Below are 25999 nucleotides of genomic sequence, written 5' to 3' on the forward strand. Positions count from 1 at the left end.
ATACATTAAAATAGTAAAGACTTGATCTGCATAAGAGTACTTAAAAAAAAAAAAAGACCAACCTCAAACTTTTGGAGGACACTGTATGTTGCAAACAACTTAGCCCATAAACTGCCTCAATGCAATTACCTACTTCTTTTTTCCAAAAGTCTAACTTGACCATAAATAAACTGCTTTAAATTGAAACTTGACAAGAGTTTTAGAGTAGGTTCCACAACAGAAAAATTGACATGAGTATGCAGATAACATCTCAAATGCACATAGAATAGTGTGAGGAGACACATTTCTATTTACTTATGCACATTTGGAGAAGCACCAAGTTTCATTCCTCTTCCAAATGCAGAAACCAACCCAAGGTCACATGAAGTTATAGTATTAGTACAGTGTTCTACTTCATTTAGCTGTGTAGTGTAAAATGGCGTGATTGAGCACACAAACACAGTGCTGATGGGTTTAGGGTGTGTTAGGATGGCATCGATGGAGCCACTAAAGACAGACACGACCTAGAAAAACATACAGTCAGGTAAAGTATCATACCTTCCAGGATGTCTGAACACAAGTCACCAATGCAGGGAGAAGTGGAGGAGAAAAAGACAGTATTGAAATGAAAAACATGAAGTAGATAAGTAGATAAATGAGAGTACATTCCTCTGATTGAAGGAGTTTCATTACCCTGAAGCTAACCAAAAGAATGAAGGAGTAACAAAGAGAAGTTGGATTTAGTTACATTTTTCCTAACCTAAAATGTAAGCCATTCAAGTTAAGAGTGGGCGGTATGAACAATCTTGCATTATTGTATGAGTTATTTAATGTCATGTTAGTTGTATATTTCATAATGTACTTATTTTGGTTTGAAATTCAAAACGTAAAATTATATTACACACAAACACACATACACACATGCACACAATTGTTTTTGTGAAATGTGGGGACCAGGGGTGTGTGATTTGGACAAAAAAAATTATAACTCAATATTTTCTGGGATTTTCTCAATAATGATAATTAGGCAATATTTTGCTGAGCGTGTTAGTGCTGGTATCTTGGTGCTGGTGATCAGCTGACTCCTGAAGTTTTTGATATTCTTCATATTCTGTGTGGTGGTCAGTTCACAGCAGTGACAGAAACATTTTTTTCCAAAACATTTAAATTTATTGTTTTCCTTTTATGAGCATTTTCTAACACAGAAGTGGCATTCACACAGACTATTTAATGAGCTTAGAGGTGACAAATAGCCTGCAATTTTACATAAATAATGTTTTAATGTTTTAAACACATAAATTTGAATACTTGAATAATATAATATTTGAAATTATTTAAAACATGAAAAGATACTTTAAAACCGCCAGTAGACAAGCCTAAAAATCTAGACGCACCCTAGCGGCAGCAAATTTAATCTGCCCGCAAGTGTCGTCTAGGAACTCTCAATACCCTTCTGAGCTGTATTCGTCACAATCTGGACGGGCCAATCACATCATGTATAGAGTCGGCGGGCGGGGCCATAATGACGACGGCCGAGTTGCGTTTGCGTGCTTCTGTTGTCTAGTAAACAGAAACTGGTGAACGTCGGTCTTTTGAATCAGCTTTGACTGCGATTCTGGAAGACTTGGAGTTAAGCTTTTCTCTGAGAAAAGAACGGCACTGAAGTCATTCTTAAAAAGGGAAGATGTGTTTGGAGTTTTGCTGACCGGATACGGTGAATGTTTAATCTATCAACAAGCTCTGTTTCACCTTCGTTGCTCTGGTTGGTGTAGTGCTATCCTATCGCGTGCAGAGGGAGTTTGAAAGACAACCGTTTATCCCGCCCCTCGGATTGAGCCCTGTCAATGGTGAGTTTCCAGACCAAACATCTTGATGTGGGTCTGGCTTGTCAGGCTACCAGTAGACTGCAGCAAGTCACTGTTAATGAGTGATTCATTCAAACAACTGATTCATTCAGGAATAAATCATTTGACGATCTTAATCTATCTTAGTCACCGAATCATTGATTCAACTGATTCGTTCAGAAAGCGGATTCATTCAGTAAGGAAACACTGCGTGTTGCTCAGAGACGCGATTACAGTGCTGTGACTTTGGTTTGAACTATTCTCGTTGGACAAATAAAATAAACATGGGCAATATGGTGTCTACAATGCAAGTTAGTTAATATGAAATTCTTGTTTAGTAAACTTGTATACAATAAATATCACATTTATGATATAAATAGACTCACGCAGTGAAAGCGTGCGCTGGCACTAGTCTAATCTTCAAGACTACATCACGTAGTGTACTCTGGGTGTGTGTGAGGGATATTACTCGATATTGTCAGATCACACATCGTTAAAACAACAATTACAATATTATCGCAGACGATATAAATCGCACACCCTTAGTGGGGACATTGCATAGGCGTAACGGTTTTTATACCGTACAAACCGTATTTTCTATCCCCTTTTACACTGCCCCTGCCCCTAAACCTACCCATCACAGGAAACATTCTGCATTTTTACGTTATAAAAAAAATCATCCTGTATGATTTATAAGCATTTTGAAAAAATGGGGACATGGCCAATGTCCTCATATTTCACCCTCTCCTTGTAATACCCGTGTCATACCCATGTCATTATACACATTTGTGTCCTCATATTTCACAAAAACATACATATACACACACGCACACACACACACACACACTATATGGACAAAAGTATTGGGACACCTGATCATTACACCAACAGGGACTGTAATGGCATCTCATTATAAATACATTAGACATTAGTATGAAGTCTACTCCTACTCCCTGCTTAGCAGCTAAAACAGCTCTTCTGGGATGGCCATTCATCCAGAAGAGCATTTGTGAGGTCAAGAACGGATGTTGAACGAGACTGCCTGGTTCGCAATCTGCATTACAGTTCATCCCAAAGGTGATCGATGGGGTGGAGTTGCTGGAACAGTCATGCTGGAATAGAAGAGGTTTTTCCTCAAACTGTTCCCACAAAGTTGGAAGCATAGCATTGTCCAAAATGTCTCGGTATGCAGAGGCACTAAGGCTACATTCACACTGTCAGTCCAAATCCAATTATTTGTGTATCTGATTGGAATCTAATCTTAAATTATTGACATCCACATTGAGTGTGTTTACATGCACACCAGTAAGCTGATAATTCACAAATATCAACTTATTGAAATAATCAGTTTTCCCTGTTTACATGCAAACCAGTAAACTGACAATGCAAGTAAACCGTGTTTACATGACTATTATTTTTGACATCACTTCAAGGAAATAACTTGGTTTATTAATAATGTCCGTATCTGACTCGGAGTATTCCAAATGTTACGTCAGTTGTGATGTTAAATAAAGCGTGCAACGTGTTAGCGGGAGAGTCATAGCTCATATTATTCTCTCATGCAGTTATGCAGTGTTTTGGATGAACCTCTTCTACTTCTGCTGCATGAGATGAGAACACGTTCTCAATTTTCAGGGTCTTAAAAAGAGTCTGCGTTTGTGATATACAGTATGTCCTAATTTTTAATGCAAAAATCGCTCTGTCTGGATGCTTTTAAATTTGCCTTTTTGTCACCTATAAGATGCGCACTTCAATAAGCCAACAGAAAGAAGGGTAATGCGTTTACATGCCGTGCAACATCGGGGTAAGAGGCAAAAAAACTACCTGTTCATGCTTAGCCGTTTATGACATTACTCCGATAAAATAAAACGGGTTACATGACCGTGTTCATTGTCGGCTATTTAGACATTATCGGCTTAAGAACGTGCATGTAAACACACCCATTATGTAACTGTTCAGATTCGATTTGTGTGTCCATGCGGCTCTTTCGTGTTCTGGAATATCTGCATTGGTTTCTTTGGCAATGAAGTTGCATTGCTAGGCATATGCCGACGCCAACACCGACAGCAACATGGAGGGGTTTGCAATACAGGTGTTTTCTTATTTACAACACAACAATGTGTAGCCGCGGCGCTGGGCTACTGTGTATTCGGAGGCAGAGGCACAAATGTATGAGGCTGGTATGAGCAGCTTTAACCTATGGTGATGTTTCAAAACATGTCTCCATTATACGGTCATTTTCTTCAGTGACTTTCATCATGTTTCCTATAACTACGTCTGAGCTGCTCCAGAGTCCAGTGGTGAGGTGCTTTACATCAATCCATCTGAGTAGCACTTGGCACTAAACTTGGTGATGAGTTTGGATGGGTTGCTCAGCGGCCATGCAAACCCATTCCATGAAGCTCCCGCCGCACATTTTCTTTTTAAATTAACTCCGCACTCGGTCTGTGACTTTACGTGGTCTTCCTCTTCATGGCAAAATTGCTGCAGTTTCTAAATGCTTATACTTTCCAATAATACCACTTACAGTTGAGTCTGGAATATCTAGCATTTAATTCATTCTATCACAGTACCATTCTTGAATTCACAGAGCTCTTCAGAAATGTTTTTCACAAATGTTTGAGAATGCAGACTGCATGGCTAGGTGATTGATTCTATACACCCGTGGCAATGGGTCTGATTGAAAAGCATGGATTCCCAATACTTTTGCTCATATACACAATTATTTTCCAAATACCCAGCTGTAAGATTTCAGTGACTGCACAACTCAAGTGACATGTACAATCCACTCACCGATCTCTTCTTTACAGCCCTCGATCTCCATCTGTAGTGTGTCCTCTAGGTTTTCTTTCAGACACTGCTCTGCCTGAATCTGTTCCTTCAGGAACAGAATTTCAGCCTTCAGCTTCTCCTCCAAATGCTCCGCCGCTGTGCGTGCAGAAACAATGTCCTCCCTGTACTGCACCACCAGATTCTGAAGTTCCTGTGTGGAAAATTACATTAGAAAAATACTCTACAATGACTGAATGAGCTTAATAAAAAAATACATTAATATATATCCATTTATAATGACAGCATATCAGTTTTTTTCCATTATTTCCTAAGATTTGTTGCAATTACTGCCACTTCATAAAATAAACAAGTCATTAGAGTCAAGTGTTTTAAAAGCATTAAATCACATAGTTTCTAAAATATTTCAAGGCATGCTTTCCGGTATAATTTTTGAAGTCATTTTGCATTCTCACCTCATTGACAGTTTAAAAAAAATCCTACACACAGATGCATTTTGACCAACAATGCCTTCCTTAGAGTGTGTAAAATCTAGGGGTGTCCCCACTAAAGATTTACACATTCGAATCAGAATTGTCGAACCTTTCTATAGTCGACTGATAGCCAAATCATCCATGTGTGTGTGAATGGGTTTGGAGGGGCACGACACTAGTCAGCAGGAGGTAAAACCATTTTTATTTTCCTTTACACACTGCACACAGCAACACCTTTTAGTAAAGCGATCAAAACTGCCTGCCAACTGACAGACAAACTGACAATGGCTTTCTTATTTAGGTTTAAATAAAAGGTAATGTGGTGGATAAAAATTCTTAAAACTTTCTCATAACATTTTAAAGCTGCGATCGAAATACAGAATATCACAAAATATATAAAGTAACATTTTGATAAATAACACTTTGAGTGCGTTTACATGCACGTTCTTAAGCTGATTATGCCTAAGAAAGAGGGGTTGTACACCGGACGCGAAGCTCAGCACCGTGTCTCAGGTATCTCACACCAGACGCGCACATTATATACGTGCAAACTCAATTTTGAATCGACTTCTGACAGAAGAGCTGCACGATGGGTGTATCTTGTAGCACAGGGAATCAGTATGTACATTAACGATTTGAGGGAAATGAAATATAAATTTAATATAAAACCTTGAAATGGAGCTCTGTGGCGCGGCAGGATTTTAAACAACTTCTTGAGTAGCCGGGGACAGGCGGCGAATGCCTTAAAGGGGGCACACTCCGGACACGAAGCTCAGCGCCGCACCACTTCTTTAAAATATTGAACACCCCCATATTACCAAAATGGTATGATCCGCATTTCATAACACCTGCGAAGATTCGACCGTGAGCTCAGTGGTCGAATCCGGCTCTGCATATTGATGCATTGACTCTTCGACTATTCGGCGTCACCCCTAGTAAAATCACTACTGCATAAATACAGTAAATACCGAATTTAGCTCTATTTTATGTCTTCTTGCACTTGAACGGACATATTCACACACAATTTTAAAATTACCATCTTGGTGAGTATCCTAGTAAACATAGTCAGTTATGTCTTAAAGCTACACTATGTAACTTCTCCGTCCGCTAGAGGGCACCTATTCAAAACAAAAGGTGTAGCACAGAATCTTGGGGCATGTGGTTTTTCCCTTACAGCCGGTTGGAAACAATCGAGACTCGGGCAGAAATCAGGTTCATGAATGCGATTATTAACGTTACTGTAGTATGAAGCAGAGAAGGACTGAATGTTGAGGGAGCTGAGCACGGCTGCTGAAGCGATTGTTACGCAGCACATGGCTCGTGTTTAAATTATGTTATGACGTTACTCTGTGTGTTCGCTCAGTGGCTGCTGTGACACTTGTTCACACTGCTAAGAGAAAAGCGCTTCTGCAGAATAAAACCGAGGGTAACGCAGATATGACGCAATTGACAGGCGACTCCTTCAGACATCCCGGCCCCTTGGTTAAAATAGCATTTTTCTCACCATTTACAAATAGTTGGAAACATTTGGGATATTGTAAGAACTCAACTGAACAAAATATATAACACTGACCTGGTGGTTTTTGGATATTTTACTGCACAAAGCCTACATAGTGCACCTTTAAGTTGAGAAATAAATATTTCATTTGAGAAATAAATAAAAAAAATTAAAAGTACATTGGATGTGTGCACTGACAGCAGCCCAATTTACTGCTGCCGTCTGTGTCAACATTAATCAAACAACAAAACATAAAATAAATCACTCACTGCTCTTGACTGAATCATTTGTGTAACTTTTATGAAGGCAACTCTCATATGTGATTTAGTACCTGTACAGTGGTCGGCATGTGAAAGTCCTCTTGCTGCTGCAGAGTCATGTGAAGTCTGTGTTTACCCTGAAGACTCTCATTATCTTTCTGCAGTCTGTTCAGCTCTTCGGTCACCTGTTCTCTGGACTGTAGCAGCACAGCCTGGACACACACACACGCGCACACACACACCTTAACCTACAAAACCCACTGCAAGCCACAAGTGTTTTATAAAGCATATATCCATTTACAGTGGAAAACAATCCATTATATAAGAAAATTTACTAAGAAAACTGCCAAAGAAAATATCAGTGTGACCCTGAGAGATTCCCCGTGCGTTCCTAAGGTAATAACTAACCGACAGAACCCTTTCCAGGACGATTTATTCTGGAGATCATGTCACACCGGCATTAAGTTTATCACTTTAATAGTGCAACTTCAGATTTCAACCAGATGTGCCTCAAGCAAGCGCAGAGACCATCAATTCTTTGCAGCCAATACTGAATGCCAAAAGAAACTTTAGTGAATTAGTACATGGAGACATGAAGAAATTCAAAATAGGTCTAGCTCTATACCAAGAGCTTCTACATTAGATGTTTTTCAATGGGAAAAAAACTAAACATATGCTCTCTCTCAAGTCCTCAAGCAAAGCAAGTGAATGTTTTTTGTGTAGTGTGTGAGTGAGGGTATTTGGTCATACCATCTGTTCCTGGGTGTTCCTCTTGGCCTGGCTGAAGGCCTGTTGTAGAGCGCTTACGAGAGACTCCGACTCCTGAACTTTCTGCTTCAACTCCAAGATCTGTGCGCCAGACAAATGAAAATTACTGAAGTCGTTTGACTTGGAAGAACAGTTACATTCAGATCCGTCTGTGCACTATTTACGTTTAAACACAGTGGCTTTGTTTAAAACAGTAGTCAGCAAAGCCATGTTGCCTTGCAAGGTACATTAGCGTTAAAATGTTTGGGGATAAAAAGCTTCATTAATGCTCACCAAGGCTGCATTTATTTTTCTGATGTTATATAATATAACTACAATTTAAAATAGCAGTTTTCTATTTTAACATTTTCAAATTGTAATTTACTCCAGTGTCATATGATCTTCCAGAAATCATTCTAATATGCTGATTTGGGGCTCTTGTTAAAAGGTAAGTTCACCCAGAAATGAAAAATCTGTCATTAATTACTTACCCTAATGTCGTTCGACACCGCTAAAAACCCGTTCATCTTCGGAACACAAATGAAGATATTTTTGTTGAAATCCGATGACTCAGAAAGGCCTTCATTGTCATTTCCTCTCTCAAGACCCATAAAAGGCACTAAAGATGTCGTTACAAAGCCCATCTCACTAGTGATTCTACAATAATTTTAAGAAGTGACGAGAATAGTTTTTGTGTGCAAAAAAACTAAATAAGGACTTGTATAGTGATGGGCCGATTTGAAAACAAAGTTTCGAACCATTATGAATCATCGTATCGAATCATGATTTGGATCGCGTGTCAAACTGCCAAACTGCTGAAATCACGTGAGACTGGCGATCTGAATCATGAATCGTTACACTGATTCAGAACGGTTCGAACCTTTGTTTTGAAATCGGCCCATCACTATACAAGTCGTTATTTAGTTTTTTTGCGCACATAAACTATTCTCGTCACTTTATAACATTTTTGTAGAATCACTGCAGTGAGATGGGCTTTGTAACGATGTCTTTAGTGCCTTTTATGGGTCTTGAGAGAGGAAATGAAGGTGTCAATGAAGGCCTTTCTGAGCCATCGGATTTCAACAAAAATATCTTCATTTGTGTTCCGAAGAAGAACGAAGGTCTTACGGGTGTCGAACGACATTAGGCTAAGTAATTAATGACAGTTTTCATTTTTGGTTGAAATAACACTTTAATATCAATGTTTTGAAATATGTGTGCTACTTTATATTATTGTTATAGAAACAGACACTTTTTTCAGGATTCTTTGATGAATAGAAAGTTCAGCATGTATTTGAAACAGAAATCTTTTGTAACATTATAAATGTCTTTGACAGTCACTTGTGATCAATGTAATGCATTTTTAATGTATGCTGAATAGAAGTATTCCATTCTCACACAAAAAAAATTATATTCTGTACAGGATGATGGAAGTAAACTAAGTAAAATGTGTGCTGTGCAACATTCTAATGTTAAAAATATTGGCGTTACCCATTAAGTATTTGTGTGGTGACTGCATGAGAGAAAAAAATAAATAAATAATCAAGGTTTTGTGGCTTATGAGGTTCCATTTGGTTAGTAGGGTTTGAAATATACCTTATTACACAACTTTTTGACAATTAACTGTATTTATATGTTACCATCCATGTTTAACCAGTGTTTGTGCTAGGGCTGAGCAATGTCTACCAAATCGGAATCAGATGATGTCTACAGAGAAAAATTGCGATGGACGTTGACATCGGGGGATTGAGTTTGAGCGTTAATCTCCGTTAATGTGGCACGTGTCTAAAGAAAGAGAGCATTGTCTTTCGGCCCAACCCTAGCTTGTGCTTCACTAAATCCATTAGAGCAAAATCAGCTTTACCTTGGCTGTAGTTTCCTCATTGGACTGTTTGACAGAGTCCTCTAACTCCTGCCTCTCATTCATCGTCCGCTCCAGCTGATCGTTCGCCTGCCGCAACATGGCCTGGAGCTTTTTAACCTAAAGGCATCAAATAAAGTTCGGATTATCCTTTTGAATCATTTCAATGGGGGTCTTGTACATGATTTTAACGGCATTAAAAGACAAACCTGTTCTCTTGTCTCGGCCTCTTGTCCCTGAATGACCTGCAGCTGTTTCTCATAATTAGAACACATATCACATCGCCGCCCCAACTTCCTTCCAGCATTCTTCAACTGGGGTGAAACCACACCAAAAACAAACATTAAATGTGTAAAAACATTTAGGACATCACCTCACAGCTGATCCATTTTAAACAATCAAATCCTACATTGTTGTCACATGAACTTGTTATATTGCATGTTTAATTCAGCAAGCAGTGTCGGGCTGTTGGCTTACCCTTATAAAAACATTTGTCTGCATTTTTTAAGCATTTCTGTATAGACATCTTTACTTTCAGTCAAAGTAACTTAAACTAAGATACAATATAAATAGAAACTCAAGTGGATAGCATCGTGGGATACAGTTCCTTGTATTTCCTTCAGAAATCAGTTGTTTTGGTTTTTTTTGCAGTGGGAGAAAATCAGTTAATACAGATTCAAGTTTCACAAAACTTCTTCACACTAATTCAAACAAGTAAATTCTGAGCTTGTGAAATTGTAAAACCAACAAGTACCAACTCAAGAGTCATTTGTCATAAAAATTTAACTATACTGGTTGTGCTTTGTTTCTGATTCACTAAAAGAATCAACTTGAAGGAGTCGTTTGTTTCTGCTTTGTTTCGGATTCAAAAAAGAATTGGTAAAAGAATCGGCTCGAAAAAAATATTTTTTTGTGATTTGTTTCTGATTCAGTAAAAGAATCTTTTGTGTGCGCTTTTGTTTGTGAATTAAACTACCAACATAACGGTTGCACTGTAAGTTTCTGCTTTATCAAAAGCAACCAGCTTAAAGCAGTCATTTGTTGGCTTTTTGCTTCTGATTCACTAAAAATAACTGGTTCAAAACAGTGTATGTTTCTGATGGCCATATACAAGCAAATGTAGCACAAGCTGGTCTTACATACATTTTGTGGAATCAAATGAACTGGTATACTGCACACAGTATAAAATATTACAAGCAATATGATCGTGTGCTATTCCAAACATGACCTTAGTTTTCCTTTTAGATCACAACATCATATTTTCAATAACAATGCTACTATACAGAAAACAAAACACAGACAGTCATCAAATATGTAAAAATAAACAAAAAACAACAATTAAAAGCATCTACTATCTGACCTCTTGCTGCAGCAGATTCCACTCGCTCTCACTGACCATTCGGTAGCCAGTCGGAGGCAGGTATGCCATGTCGGCCGTATGAGAGATGCTGGACAGGAGTGATGCAGTCTCCTCCTGCTCTGGGGTCATGGCCTTAATGGCCTTCTCCTGGTCCTTAGTGAGGAGAAAGTGTCCCGGCTGGAGGGATGATATGGAGGTGGTGTCCATGCTGTCAAAGCCCACACAGTCTGCCCCCACTAGAGGACCAAAGTCTGACTCGTCCAGCTGGCTGGCCGACTTGGCCTTGTTGTTGTGTCCCCCCAGCCCGTGAGGCTGTAGGGCCCCTCCTGATGAACCCAGACTGTCTGTGGACTGCACCCTTCGAAGGCCGTCTTTATAAGGGTCAGAGGCATCCGGGCGGCCTGGCGTGTCTGCGTCCAGAGAGTGCAAAGAGCTGTGGATACTGTGGCTGAGGTGGGACTGAGATCAAAAAGAGAAAAAAAAAACAAGAGACTCTGACTCAACTGTTCTGAAAGATGCTTTAACAAGTTTTGCGTAATGCCAATGTCTACTTCAACCACACTGTAGTTGTAGCTGAGGCCTGGAAGTATAGTTTGTGTTGCAGAGAAGACACCGTTTTGTGGTTACATTCAAGTGACATTGCTATTCTGCCCATTCACAAATGTTTATAATTTGCAGGCCTTTTAAAACATTGCAGTTAAAAAAAAAAAGTTTTTTAAACCCTTGACGCGCAATAAGCAGCAAAAGAGAATTCATTTTGTTATATGTGGGCGCCGTCTGAGGAGCGCACACATCAAGCTGTTACTCAGAGCATGTGACTACTGAAACAAGTCATATTTCCCACCTAGTTGGGCCTGAGCAGATAAATACGCCTACTTATGTCAAAATGCCTGTCTTTGCAAGTATTCTTGTAAGTACTGACATTTATGTCTTAAGTGAATGTAAACAGTTGAGAGAAAACAGACGTGAATCAATATATTGGATCCGTGCATTGCCTCTTAAAGTGACAATAGCCTAATATAGCTGATTTCTGTGTCATTAATGTCAATCAAACAAAATAGAGAAAATCTCTCTGCTCTTGACCAGGGGCTGCATTTACATATGGCAGTTGGCATACCCTGACATTCAGACAAAACAGGGTGAAATAAACGGCTCAAGATGCTGCTTGTTAGTTCTCTTGCTTGAGTTGGCCTTTGGCAGAAATTGCAACTTCGAAAAGAGAATTTAAAAAGCCTAACACTGTGAATCTAATAACCAGACTCAACCCGAGACATGACCCAATCAATCAAAAATCATCACCAATCAGAAGAGGCATGAAGGGGTTCTCTCTGCAAGCGCACTGACTGCATTCACAATAAAATAGATTAGATTAGATGATTACATTAGATTTGAGAATTCCAAAATTGTACACTATTTTACAATTTAAAATACATACTGAGTGACTGAAACAATTTTTTAAATCATAGAATACACGTTTGGTCACCTTGAGCTGACAGTTTGAACATTGTTTTTTCCCTTAATTTATGTTTTCAAGAACTGAGGTGAATTAGCCTATCCAGGCATCATTTTGCTTTCAGTAGACAGTCTAAAAAAGGTCACGAAAAATGATAGTCAAACTTTTTATATTAAATAAAGCACATTATTGGCATCTGATATTATCATTATCACACTTTGTTGTTTCAGCCACAACATTGGATAAATAGAAACTTCACAAAATGGTGTTGCGGTTGGTTAGTACATAAACTCTGATAACCATGGAAAATAATGCTGGGTGTTATACCGGTTCATACCGAATACCAGTGTTTATTTTTATTACGACATGAATTTTGATGATACCGCAATATGACGCTTAAACAACGCTCGGAACGCGGCACAGCACAATACCGTTTGAGAGGGGTCCCGTTTCACTGTCGCACTGTAGTGAGGACACAGCGGAGATCGCATTACAGCCTATGACTGAATTCAAAATCGCCCCAGTGGTTTCTACGCGAAGAGCCGCGATGAAATTAACAATGCTCACCACATGGATCATATCAAATATGGACCAAAGCGAGCGCATTTAAGTTTTTCATGGACATATTTCATATACTCTAGTTCTGTAAATATGAACCATATGTGCACATATATGCTGCTAAGTAGTTTCTTTGTTCTTATTTCATCACAGTGACAATTATTATGGTGACATTTTTTATTTAAATGTTATCAAAAATGTTAAAATCATAAAAACTGTAAAGCGGAATTAACTATATTGGTGATAAAGATTATCATCATGAAATAAAATTTGATTATTATTTTAAGATTTTGGTCATATCGCCCCCCTCTAGATAAGAGGGCGGCAATATCCCCCCACCACCCTAATATAAGTGATCATCCGGATTTAGATCTACCTATATTGTATTCATAGTGTTATCTAGCACAGTGGCTCTTAAATCCAGTCCCCTAGACCCACTGCTCTGCACATTTTGTATGTATGTCTTAATTAAAGCACATGATTCAGATCATCAGCTTGTTAGGAGAGAGCTCCATGAACTGAACTGAGTGTGTCAGATAACAGAGGCATACAAAATGTGCAGAGCAGTGGGTCCCGAGGACTGGATTGCACACAAATCAGGTGCATATATATGCACTCGATTCCTGGCCACATTATCAATTATCCCTTATCCCTTTCACACAGCAATACCGGTAAACTACTGTAACATTAACAGAATGCCCTCACTGTCAAATACACAAATGCTGTTCACAGAAGCAACGGTGTTCTGGCTTTCTAAAGTTAAGAGAGCATTCACACATCAGCTCCAAAATACCGGTAAATTCAATAATGTGAGTCATCGGAAATTACCTTTAAAATCTTTTCATTTGGCAGCATGAGGAGAATCTCTTTAGTTACCGGTAATATACCAGTAAAGACTGCACGTGTGAAAGGGGCTAATGTCTATGGACCACAGGTTCTTTGGTAAGTTGCAAGGATCACAGTCTAAATGCCTTTAATTTAATAAACAAAAAAGATAAGATAATAATTTTTTTTACTCTGTGTTTGCAGTTTTCCCTACTAAAGCCAGTCATATTGCACACTTGGCACATTTTGCCAGCTAAGTGGGTGAGCCCAGGCAGGAAAGCAACATCAATGCATATCCTCTATACATTTTTCAGTATTTTAGCAATGACTGTAATCAGAGCAGTAAAGTTGCCCCCTAAATCGTTACAGTACCTACAGTATGTTACCTTTAAATTAATTAAAGGAAGTTTTAGTTAAAGATTTAGCAAGGTGTACGGGGGTGACACGGATACCTCTTCTATGGAGAGTCCGAGCAGAGAGTCTTCTACTGTTTCTCCATGCTCTGTCCCATCATCCTCACTTGCCTCTTTAGCCTGACTCAACCGCTCCTTCTCATCCTCCTCCTGGTAAAATGTATAAATGTTGGCATAAATGTCATAATAACACTGAACTATCCAGATGCAACACGCAACGCAACAAGATAAATCCCTGATTTTTCAATTTTGCATGGTTCACCCATGTAAAACATTTACTCAACCTTAATGGTGTTTTAAATCTGATGACATAACACAAAAGAAGACATTTTAAAGAATGCCGATTAGTTAAAGGGATAATTCACCCAAAAATGAAAATTAGCCCATGATTTACTCACCCTCAAACTGTCCTAGGTGTATATGACATTCTTCTTTCAGATGAATACAATCTGAGTTATATTGAAAAATGTCCTTGCTAATCCAGGATTTATAATGGCAGTGAATGGCAGAAATATGAAGCCCTTAAAAAGTGCATTCATCCATTATAAAAGTAATCCATAAATTCCACCAGACCGCCTTCCGTATTTAACTAAAGTCACGCCAGTTACGCTTTTCCGTAAGCGGAGTCCTGCACGGGTCCGATTTTGTAATTCCGCACCCACCCGTACCCGCGGTGCGTTAAACCGCATCAGACCCGTTTTCCGACATGGATCACTAATTAAAATTTGCACCCGACCCGCTTAAAATAGAACCGACACCCGACCTGCACCCGAAATAAAATCAGTTTAGCATATAACATTATATAGGCCTACACATTTATTGCCAGGTCATAAAAAATTATTACAGCACTGCGCCACGTCTTTAAAATTTTCAATGAGTGTACACACACCGGCGGCGGCATTCGGCCCCTGTCCGTGTAGGACTCAGGAAGTTGTTCAAAATCCTGCCACGCCACAAAGCGCCAATGTACTGATTTCACCCTGATGCACACATCATGCAGCTCTATCAGAAGTGGATTAAAAACTGAGCTCGTGTGTATATACAGCGTCCGGCGCTGAGCTTCACGTCCGGTATGCGACCCCCTTGAAGCCTTGTGTGATTTTTTGAAAGTGAGAGAATCCTGGGAGAGCGCGCAGCGGTGCGAGCACAAATAACCTGACATTGGTTTGAAATTATTTTATTAACTTGAAATACAGGCAAGATATATTTTTGTAGATGTGTTCCTAAAAATATACATATATTTTTACGTTTGTACTTGACTGTTTTAAACCCATGTTAGACCCTTGTTTCCCCCTTGTCCAACCCACACCCGCACCCGTATCCCACAGTTGGATATTTTTCACCCGTTTCAGCAAAATTTGCGGGTCGACCCGTCGGGTACTCGCGGGCAGTGTTGGGAGTAACGCATTACAAAAGTATTACATTACAGTAACTTATTATTTTTTGCTGTAACGCAGTAGTGTAAGGCATTACTAATGAATTTTCAGTAATACTTTACTCGGTACATTTTCAGTAACGCTTGCGGATTGCGGAAGATTTGGTTTCAAAGTGACATGTGAAAGCTCCTATTAAAGGGAGTTTGTCATTGTGTTGTGTTTTTCATTAAAGGGATCCCCTGGTGTTGAGACTTGTATGGCTTAATATCACATTAATGATGTCTCTTACTGAAATATGTAGTAGAAAACCCATGAAAGATCTACGTTATTTAAAAAATAGATTTTATATTTGGACCATGGGCGGCGCCATTTTGTTTGCGTTCTAGGGTGATGACGTAGAATGGTTGCACTCGGCAATCAGCTGGCGCTACCCGTAGCTATTTTTACCACAACGCAACTCGAAATTTGTTTCAGAGTTGAATTGAAGTACAATTACAAACCAATGAATTGCGTTGTAATTGTACTTCAAAACATACTCAAACATACATGTGCACACAAACTCACCTACACAAAGTCACAAACAGATCGGCGGGCGTGCACACACACCTGAGAGACTGCGGTCTCAATCGAGGTGTTGGGCTGCTCAGTCTCCACGACAGGGGCTGAATCCGAAATCGACCCCTATACCATGAAATAGGGAATTATTTGAAGGGACGGCCATTTGTAGTGGTGTCCGACACCTTAGTGGACATGTTCGAGTGCACTCATTCAGTCTCACGTTGCACCGCAATAACGAGTGTACAGCCGAATTACACACAACAGCTGTCCGACTTCACGCACTCGTCTTCATTCACTCCTTCAAGTTGTATTAGTGAACTAAAGTAGGGAATGTTATTCGTGTCTTAAAGATGAAAGTTTAAAGGTTGAGGTTTTAATTCACTGGGCTTGTGCACAAACTTTAATGCACGAACCATCATCCCATGCATCATCACCAAAACGCACGCGCAGTGCGGGTGTGTGTATCCTCGCCGATCTGTTGGCGTGTGTGTGAGAGAGAGTTTGTGCGCACATGTATGTTTGAGTGTGTTTTAAGTACAATTACAAATCAATTCATTGGTTTTGTTTAACTCTGAAACAATTTTCGAGTTGCGTTGTGGTAAAAATAGCTACGGATAACACCAGCTGATTGAGGAGTGCAACCATTCTACGTCATCAGCCTAGAACGCAAACAAAATGGCGCTGCCCATGGTCCAAATATAAAATCGATTTTTTAAATAAAATAGATCTTTCATGGGTTTTCTACTACATATTTCAGTAAGAGACATCATTAATGTTATATTAAGCCATACAAGTCTCAACACCAGGGGATCCCTTTAAGAATAATAGGCTAATTTTAAACCAAAACTAAAATCTGCTTGGCCGCACAGAGCGCGCATTTACTGACGAGCTGTCATTCACGGTGTGCGCGCACTGGCGCGTTTTTATGAGGCGCCACGTAGGATTTAAATCAAACTTCGCTTATCAATACATAAATAACACACGTGCATATACACCTATGCATTACTCGCATATACATGTATACTATTGGATGTTCAAAATACATATATGAAATACACGTGCACACTAATATGAAATCCATATTAATACATATATTGTTAGTAATGAATGCATACACACTTGTGAATTACTTGCATATACATATAAACTTTCATGCATATACACCTATAAACACTCGCATATACATATAAACTTTCATGCATATTCACCTATAAATACTCATACGTTTTCAGTTCATATGGAAGCATAACTTTCATAGGAATTCATTGAAATCACTCTTTGCATCCGCTCCCGTAATTAATGGCCAAGCGGCAGTGCGAATGTTCCTTTCGGTTAGATAGAATAGTGATTTAAAAGCCCAGATACCATTATTACCGGTGTTGTCACATCACACTTTGTCCCCACCGTCACATCTCTACTGTACATTCGCGAGATGGATGCGCATTGCTTAGAGTTTATCAGAGATAAGGACAAGAACGTAGGCTAGTCAAATGCAAATACAATCAAATGCAACCGAAATAACTATCGATGTTGCAACAATAAGAAAAGAACAAATGCGCATAGTCATAACTAAAAGTTTACACACAGTTCTGCTGTGTCTATGAACAGACCTAAGCTATTCCCAGATATTGCCAGATAATCACTTTATCTCTACAATACTTAGAATTGGATCGTTTATGATTCTGTCTGTCATGATTTCTTGCATTGTCTTGAACATTCACTTTGCCAATTTTCTATTGTTAGCCTGGATGGCCCACGTCATTATGCTTCATCATATCGCCTTCTACTGGATGTAAAATGCTCTGTGGTAGCCTATATCTTAGAATGTTAAGAGCTACTTCTGTAGTTATTTTGGTGAAAGTAACTCAAACGTAATACAGGAGTAATGTAACGCATTACAATTCTGAGACAGTAATATTGTAATGTAAAGAATTACTTTTAAATAGCAGTAATAAGTAATCTATAATATATTACAGTTTGGAAGCAACTTGCACAACACTGCTCGCAGGTACCTGAAACGTGCAGGACTCGGAGCTGAATACAGAATGTAGTTTGGCGGAACCTAGATATTTTACTTAATAAAGATTTAAATATGGATACATTTAAAATTTTGGGCTGCCATTCAATCCCATTATAAAGCTCAGATTAGCCAGGATTTTTTTTATATAATTCTGATTGTATTCATATGAAAAAAGAATGTCATATACACATAGGATGGCTTGAAGGCGAGTAAATCATGGGGTAATTTTGATTTTTGGGTGAACTAACCCTTTAATTTTTGGTTTTAGAGAGACCAGAAAAATTCTCAACCGAGAATTGCTGTGGGTCTGCTTTTTTTAATAACTTATTTAATTATTCATGCTTCCAGTTCATCAAAAAACAGAAGTACCTGGTCCCTCTTCTTAATCTCCTCCACCTGCCGCAGCTGCTCGGAGGACAGCACACTCTCAATGCGCTGCATGTCCTGCATCAGCAGCCGCTGCGACTCCAGGAACTGATCATTGGCACGCTGCCAAGTGTGTTTCAGCTGATTGTGCTGCTGCCGTTCCAACTCCAACAGGTGAACCACTGAAAGAAACCCCAATTCAAACAGGGCATTAATCAACTGCCTTGGATATAAAGCCCCCTGTCCTGTCAGTGCAAGCATTTCACTGGCATTTGTGAGAAGAAAAAAAAAACACTGTTTTGACATACCCGTGCGAGTGACATCTGATCACAATAAATCATCATCAGCACAATCTAACCTCAGAGTGTATAAACTACATTTCACACTGTGATAAACAGCAGTTGAATACCACAAAAGTCAACAAAGAAAACATGCAAAAGTTTGCTAGCATGTAAAAAAGCATTCACACAGAATGCATCCGGTCTAGCGAATGATACTGTTCTGCAACTAACACCATCAATTTTAAAGAGAAATGTGTCAAGTTAAAAATAAATAAACTCCTAAACCTGTGACCTTGCATTGTTTTTGAATGCAAAACAAAACCAAAAAAACTTGGGTATGCATTTTAGCCGATGTCCACTATATTGCCAAAAGTTTTGGAACGCCTGCCTTTACAAGCTAATGAACTTTAATGACATCCCATTCTTAATCCGTAGGGTTTAATATGAAGTTGGCTTATCCTTTGCAGCTATAACAGCTTCAACTCTTCTGGGAAGGCTTTCCACAAGGTTTAGGAGTGTGTTTATGGGAATTTTTTACCATTCTACTAGAATCGCATTTGTGAGGTCAGGCACTGATGTTGGACGTGAAGGTCTGGCTCACAGTCTCCTCTCTATTCATCCCAAAGGTGTTCTATCAGGTTGAGATCAGGACTCGCCAGTCTAGTTCCTCCACACCAGACTCGGTCATCCATGTCTTCAAGGACCTTGCATTGTGCACTTCATGTTGGAACATGAAGGTGCCATCCCCAAACTTTTCCCACAAAGTTGGGAGCATGAATTATAAATGTCCAAAATGTATTGGTATGCTTAAGCATAAAGAGTTCACTGGAACTAAGAGACCAAGCCTAGACCCTGAATAACAACCCTACACCATAACCCCCCTCCACCAAACTTTACACTTGGCACAATGCAGTCAGGCAGGTACTGTTCTCCTGGCAACTGCCAAACCCAGACTCGACCCTTGGATTGCCAGACAGAGAATTGAGATTCATCAATTCAGAAGTACACAGGAGCTCTACTGCTCTAGAGTCCAGTGGTGGTGTGCTTTTCACCACTGGATCCAACGCTTTGCATTGCACTTTGTAATTTAAGGCTTGGATGCAGCTGCACGGCCACAGAAACCCATTCCATTAAGCTCTCTACACACTGTTCTTGAGGCCACATAAAGTTTAGAGGTTTGACTCTGCACAAAGTTGGCTTGAAAAGAAGAACGCAATCGCACCAGTGTTCGATATAATCAAGTTGAGTGTAAAACCAGACCAATGCTGCGGGGGCACCGGAAACAATCATGCTCTGACCGCAGCAAACGTACACAGTGTTAAAGCCCCCTAAGGTATAGTGTATTATATAAAACAATATACTTTAATGTCATAGTGGGTTTCCGAGAAACGTGCACTAGGCGGTTAGTGAATCAGGACTCACTGGGCCAGCTAACCAATCTGAGCCCATTGTGTATTTGAGGGCCCGGCTTCATAGAACCTTCATTTTAAAAATCGAAGCATAAACATGTTACAATGCACCTCACAAACACAATCAAGCTTTTGAAAAAATGCGTTTTACCACACCTTTAATCAGTGATGGTGATATTCTTAAAATGTATGTGCATGTTAAGTAAAGTGCTTGTGTGTGTGTGTCAACCATTCGAGAAATAAATTAATCTTGGTTCAAATTCCTAAAAATGTGGGTCTTGGCTTATCGACAATGGGGAAAAGGGGGTCCCATGGCCAAACCAGTTGAGAACCACAGTTATATCTAGGGTTGGGTATCGTTTGGGTTTTTTACAATTCCGGTGCCAAACCAGTACTTTTAAAACGGTATCGGTGGCTAAACGGTGCCTGAACCGATACTTTAAAAAAAAAAAAGAGCCACAAAACAACGATGGATGAAATTAAAGAATGGCTTATTTTATTTTATTTATTCTTTAATTCTTTAAATTTAACAATTTATTAAAAGTTTAAAGTATACTTAAATATATAAATAGACACAAAACACAATTTACTTAAATTCAAAGTAAAAGCTAAGCCAAGCCAAGCTATGTCATGAGCTATCTGATATTCAGATTATCAAATATGTGTAAGTGAATGCGTTTTGTCATAATGATCATGTTAGTTGATCTATAATGCGCGATGGACGCCGCCATGTTAGTTTGCGCCTCAGAGAATCGGATCTGTCCGATTTACATCACGTAAATTCATCCTCGTCTCACAAAAAACATGAAGGTAAGTGACCGGTGAACTCAGAAAAGAATAGAGTAAACTATATTGTAACTTATGTAATGTGTGTCTGATTTAAATAAAAAACAGTCAAATGCTACTTCCATAGACATCAGCGTGTTTTTGCTACTACTATGTGCATTTAAATGTCTGAAACCTAAACTAAACATGATGTGGTGAAAACACTGAATCGTTGTGATATGTGATGAGCGTTGAGCGCGTCTGTCTCTGGCTCAGTGCCAGCCAAAGCGCGAAAGCACGTCCAAAATGAGGAACCGGTAATTCGGTCCGGTTTCGGTACCCAACCCTAGTTATATCTCAAGAATATTTTGTATCGTATGCTTGGGCATGTCGGTAATGTGTAGATAATGCAAGTAAGTAAATAAGTAAATCAATCAATAGAAATCTAAATATTTGGCTGTTCACTTTGGGGTCACAATAGCTCCTAAACAAAAATGTAAAGATAGAGACCGTAGAAAGCATGATGCAACCTACATGGAATGGCCAACCAATCAAGCAAAATAAGAAAATGAAAGTATTTTTTTTTCTTTCTATGAAAGCACAACAGAAATGTCTGCATAAAAATATATATTTTGGTCGCATACCTTCATGGAGTTCTTTCCGAAGTTTCTCTGCATCCTCTTGAAGGACAGATTTCTGGGTGTTGAGGACAGCAACATACATCTCCAAGTCTGTACGGCATGATTTCTCAGCCTCCAGGACGTGATTGAGCTCCTTCACCTGGGAATTAAATCAAGCACATTTTCCAAACTTCATTTTTCATGATTAAAAGTAAAAGCACCCATAAACCTTCAGGCCTTCATGCAACATTCACACTTCAGAGTCGAAAAAGCTGACTCAAAATAAACATTTTATGTTCAAAAAATAAACAAGCAGACTCATTTGCAAACTTTCGACTTCATGGCTGAGACTCAACTGATTTATTACTCATTCCTGAGGCCAAAACATTATCATCACAATCATACTAAAGGCTGGAATGCAGATGCAACCTTGATTTATTTTTCTGAGTGCAATGTTCCCTCTAAGCTGTGTGCGTGCAGAAAGAACAAAGTGCCGTGCAGAGGACAGAAGCTAAATGTGTAGTGAAATCCATCTGATTGATCCATCTGTAGTTTACAATGAAGAATAATTGCAGTGCTTTGGTCAGCTGCTATAGTTAGTGTCACTATAGTCTCTACAGTTAGAACTAGTGAATGAGGTTTACAGGTTTCATAGAAAGAGAATGATGCGAGCACTTGCAAGTGGTACTCACTGCAGAGCCAAATGACGTCCATCTCCACCTCTCTGGACGTCTAATGGGGTGGGGATAGTCCAGTTCCACCTCTCTGGACGTCTAATGGGGTGGAGGGGTAGAGTTATGGGTAGGGTTAGGGTGTGGTTGGATATTCTATCTCCACCCATTAGGCCCAAATGACATTCGCTCCTCCTCACTGGATGTCGCGCTAGCGAGGGGGAGCTAGACGTAGGCTCCACCCATTTGCTCTGCAGTGAGCAGCCCCCAAGTGTGTGTGTTTCGATAATTATTAAAGAGTTCATGTTCTTTTTCTTGAAATTTTTAGCTATAAGATCTATTTAAATGCTTCGGTTTTAATACAATATAATATTAAAACAAATTGAAAAATGTAAACTGATATAATACATTTATATATTACATTTTATTATGTGCTGTCAAAAATAACACATTAACACATGGAATACATTTTTTTTCAGTCTGACACAATTAATGCAACATCAGTTCTTCTATCTTCCTTTGGCTAGATCACACTCATATTCATACAAATGCGTTTAAACCATTTAAGCGCGACAATACGAAAGAGAACACGCAGTCTGAGAACATCCTGACACACACACAACGCACAGAAAGACGCACGCACAGACAGCGCAGGTGTGGACGTGTATTTTTAAAGCTAATTTTTAAAGTTAAAATGAATAGCTTTCAATTATACTATAATGCTGAATGTCTATCATTATTGTTTATATATGGTTCGGTACGAATACGTGTACCGTTACACCCCTTAACTAATATATATATTAGTTTCGGTACAGGGCTTTCGGTTCGGTGCACGTGTCTACCGAACGGTACGAATGCAATCTTTAACAGATAACAGTCGGCTTGTTTTAAGTGCGGAACATACTTCAATCAGAGATACCTCATGAACACATTCAGTCCATGTTATCATTATATTCAAACGATAATCTTTTTGACGCTCTTTAATGTGACGTGACTGATCAGTATAGGCGCGTCAGTTTAAAAGCTGGCGGCGTGTGCGAGTGAACGCGATCATCTCTTCCTAAAGAATAAACATGAAATATCTCTTAAGGTAGGCTATGTTGAGGATACATTACAACTTAATGTAATCTATCATGTCGTGTAATCGCTTAATCGGTGTTTCAACCATGGAAAGACAAATAAGCTTGCAATGTCCCCATCACATTTACCTCAGGCAAGTCATTTAGTGTGCACATCTGTGTTAGTTCACTAGAGAAACAAACACTTTCACTAAATATTAGCCTATATACTCATTACATTCTACTTAACCTGTTAGTGATGTCTTGTTTATTTAATGTATGTTTAAATAAATCTGTCATTATTTGACAGCCGTGTATAAATGATTATATTTCAGCAACGAATTGGAAAAGAGAAAATATATAATAATTAATTAGATTTAGAAGTTGATGCAAAAACTGCCTTATGTGAAGCTTATGAGTGCTGATTTTTATATCTAAAAATAACTGAACTGAGGCTAATAGTTGGGCTCTGTTGTTAACCTTTAATATTACAATGTGTAGCCTAAGTAAGGACTCCCTATATTTACAGCATTAATTTAGACAATTTTTTCAGTAAACCACTGTTTAATAAAAATAAATAAAGTAATTTTGTAAAACTGGTGTACCGAAATCGTACCGACCCGTGACTTAAAAACCGAGGTACATACCAAACCGTCAGATTTGTGTACTGTTACACCCCTAATATATACATTTCATAGAAACATCAGTACCAGTATTACTATCAGTGATTATTACAACATAAAAAACAGCAATTAAATTACAGAAAAATGCGTGTGATTAATTAGTTGTTGTTTTTTTACTTGAGTGACAGCACAGATGTATTATATTACATTATATTATATTATATTATATTATATTATATTATATTATATTATATTATATTATATTATATTATATTATATTATATTATATTATATTATATAATGATTTGATCTCACAAGGTGATTGTTCAGGGCTCCTTGACAAGTTTGAAAACCCCTGATATAGAAAATCTTTGAAATTAATAAACAGTAAACATTAAGTTTTTATATTTTTTGATTTTTAGCCAAACCTTTACAGTACAAAAACGCATTTATGGTTGTCCCAAAACATCTCAGTATAACTGCTTCATTTTTTTCATTGTATATTATATTATAATAAAATAATTAAACTGTCTAGACTAGATTTTTTTATATTTTAACATTTTTTTTTAATAAAGACTGGCACAGCCCTGTAAAAAAATATATATATATTCTCAGGTAACCTAAAATGTGCTTCATTAATGACTTCTGAATTCACTGCTTCTTTTCAAAAAATAAAAGTTATAATGGCACATTAGAATTAAGAGTGAAAGCTGCATAATGAAACGATTTTGTGTTTACATACGCTGTACAGGTCTGGTATTAAGAATGTTTTTGCTCAGGTGGCCAAATTGTCCACCCAAGAGAAAAGTTTTGCTCAGCAAGAAAAAAAATTAGAGGGAACATTGTCCAGGTGTGAATTTGCCTATTCATGAGGTAAAGGGAACCGCAAAAAAAGGAATGAAATGACACATAAAATGTGTCACATCTAATAATACTTGTGAACAAAACAGTCTGGCTCTCAGTTCCACATTTTGATGCATGTCTAACCTTCGCCGCCTCAAGTTCCTTAACTCGATCTTCAGAGCTTGACAGTTTAGCCTTCAGTGCTGCAATCTCACTCTCCATTGGCATCACCACAGAGCGTAACTTCTCTGCGTCCTCCTGGGCCTAGATTGATATTACAAAACCAAGCTTGCTTAACAGACAGACCCAACACCAACATGATGTTTAAGTCTTTTTGGCTTTGACTCACGATTTAAAGAAAATTACTGTATTATCTCTTTCACAGTTCAGGGAACTAAAAATCATAAAGTAGACATTTAAAAAGCAAACCAGACCTTCTTCATCTCATTCTCTAAATTCTCCTCCTCCTGTCCCTCAGTAAGACGGCGGCGTAGCTCGGCCACCTCTCGCTCCATCCCATCACGGTACTGTGTCCACTGAGCGCGCTCCTGCTCCAACTTCTGCTGGAACTGCAACTTGAATTCCCGCTCTGCATCTAAACACACACACCAAGATAAGGAGTTATACATCAAAATGAAATCCTCAAACACATTTAACATTCACAGCAGACAGCAAAAGAAATCTTGCTAAACCTTCCTTGTCCAAATAGGGTTTATTTATGACGTTTATGATTTAACACGGATTACACTGAATCTGAACCCACAGAGTTACTATGGATTCCTTCTCTCGCTATACATCATGCGCCTCTTGAATGCTCATTTATTAACAAGGTCATATGAGGCTTTTTTTCCTTTGTCTTTAGTGTGTATCTGTTTGTGCATGTATATGGTCTGCAAAGTTACAAAGATGATAGTCTCCCACAAAGGGATTATTCTCTCTAAAAGTGAACAATGATCCAGCCTAAAACGCCTAGATAGAAGTCCAGATATTACTTACACAATGCCACATTCTGTCATTAATTGCTTACCTTCATGTTATTCAACACCCGTAAAACCTTTGTTCATCTTTTCGGAACCCAAGTTACGATATTTGTGTTGAAATCCGATGACTCTGAGAGGCCTCCATTGGCCACATTGACATTTCCTCTCTCAAGACCCATAAAGGCCCATCTCACTACAGTGGTTCTACATAATTATATGAAGCGACGAGAATAATTTGTGCACGAAAAAAAAATGTAATTCAACGTTATACTTGTCTTCCATTTTTAGGCTCATTCCTCCAGGCTTTAGTTTCACATGACCCATCAGAAATCATTCTAATAGGCTGATTTGCTGCTTGAGAAACATTT

General features: G+C 38.6%; 1 protein-coding gene across 2 annotated transcripts in view; it reads right to left on the bottom strand.

Moving 5' to 3' along the window:
* Positions 1-25999, bottom strand: part of rabep1 (rabaptin, RAB GTPase binding effector protein 1) — a 45214-nt gene that overhangs the window by 8924 nt on the left and 10291 nt on the right. Inside the window, exons 4-15 of one of the 2 annotated variants that reach the window (XM_067437796.1) lie at positions 25086-25246; positions 24796-24915; positions 22149-22229; positions 21481-21616; positions 18385-18563; positions 14101-14211; positions 10813-11271; positions 9662-9766; positions 9456-9572; positions 7595-7693; positions 6916-7056; positions 4617-4806 (exon numbers count right to left, since the gene is read on the bottom strand). In XM_067437796.1, coding sequence (XP_067293897.1) covers positions 4617-4806; positions 6916-7056; positions 7595-7693; positions 9456-9572; positions 9662-9766; positions 10813-11271; positions 14101-14211; positions 18385-18563; positions 21481-21616; positions 22149-22229; positions 24796-24915; positions 25086-25246 — 1899 coding nt within the window. The remainder of the gene's footprint in view (positions 1-4616; positions 4807-6915; positions 7057-7594; positions 7694-9455; positions 9573-9661; positions 9767-10812; positions 11272-14100; positions 14212-18384; positions 18564-21480; positions 21617-22148; positions 22230-24795; positions 24916-25085; positions 25247-25999) is intronic. The other variant, XM_067437797.1, reaches the window with a different exon arrangement.

The sequence above is a fragment of the Pseudorasbora parva genome, chromosome 3, assembly GCF_024679245.1.
Source record: "Pseudorasbora parva isolate DD20220531a chromosome 3, ASM2467924v1, whole genome shotgun sequence".
NCBI lineage: Eukaryota > Metazoa > Chordata > Actinopteri > Cypriniformes > Gobionidae > Pseudorasbora > Pseudorasbora parva.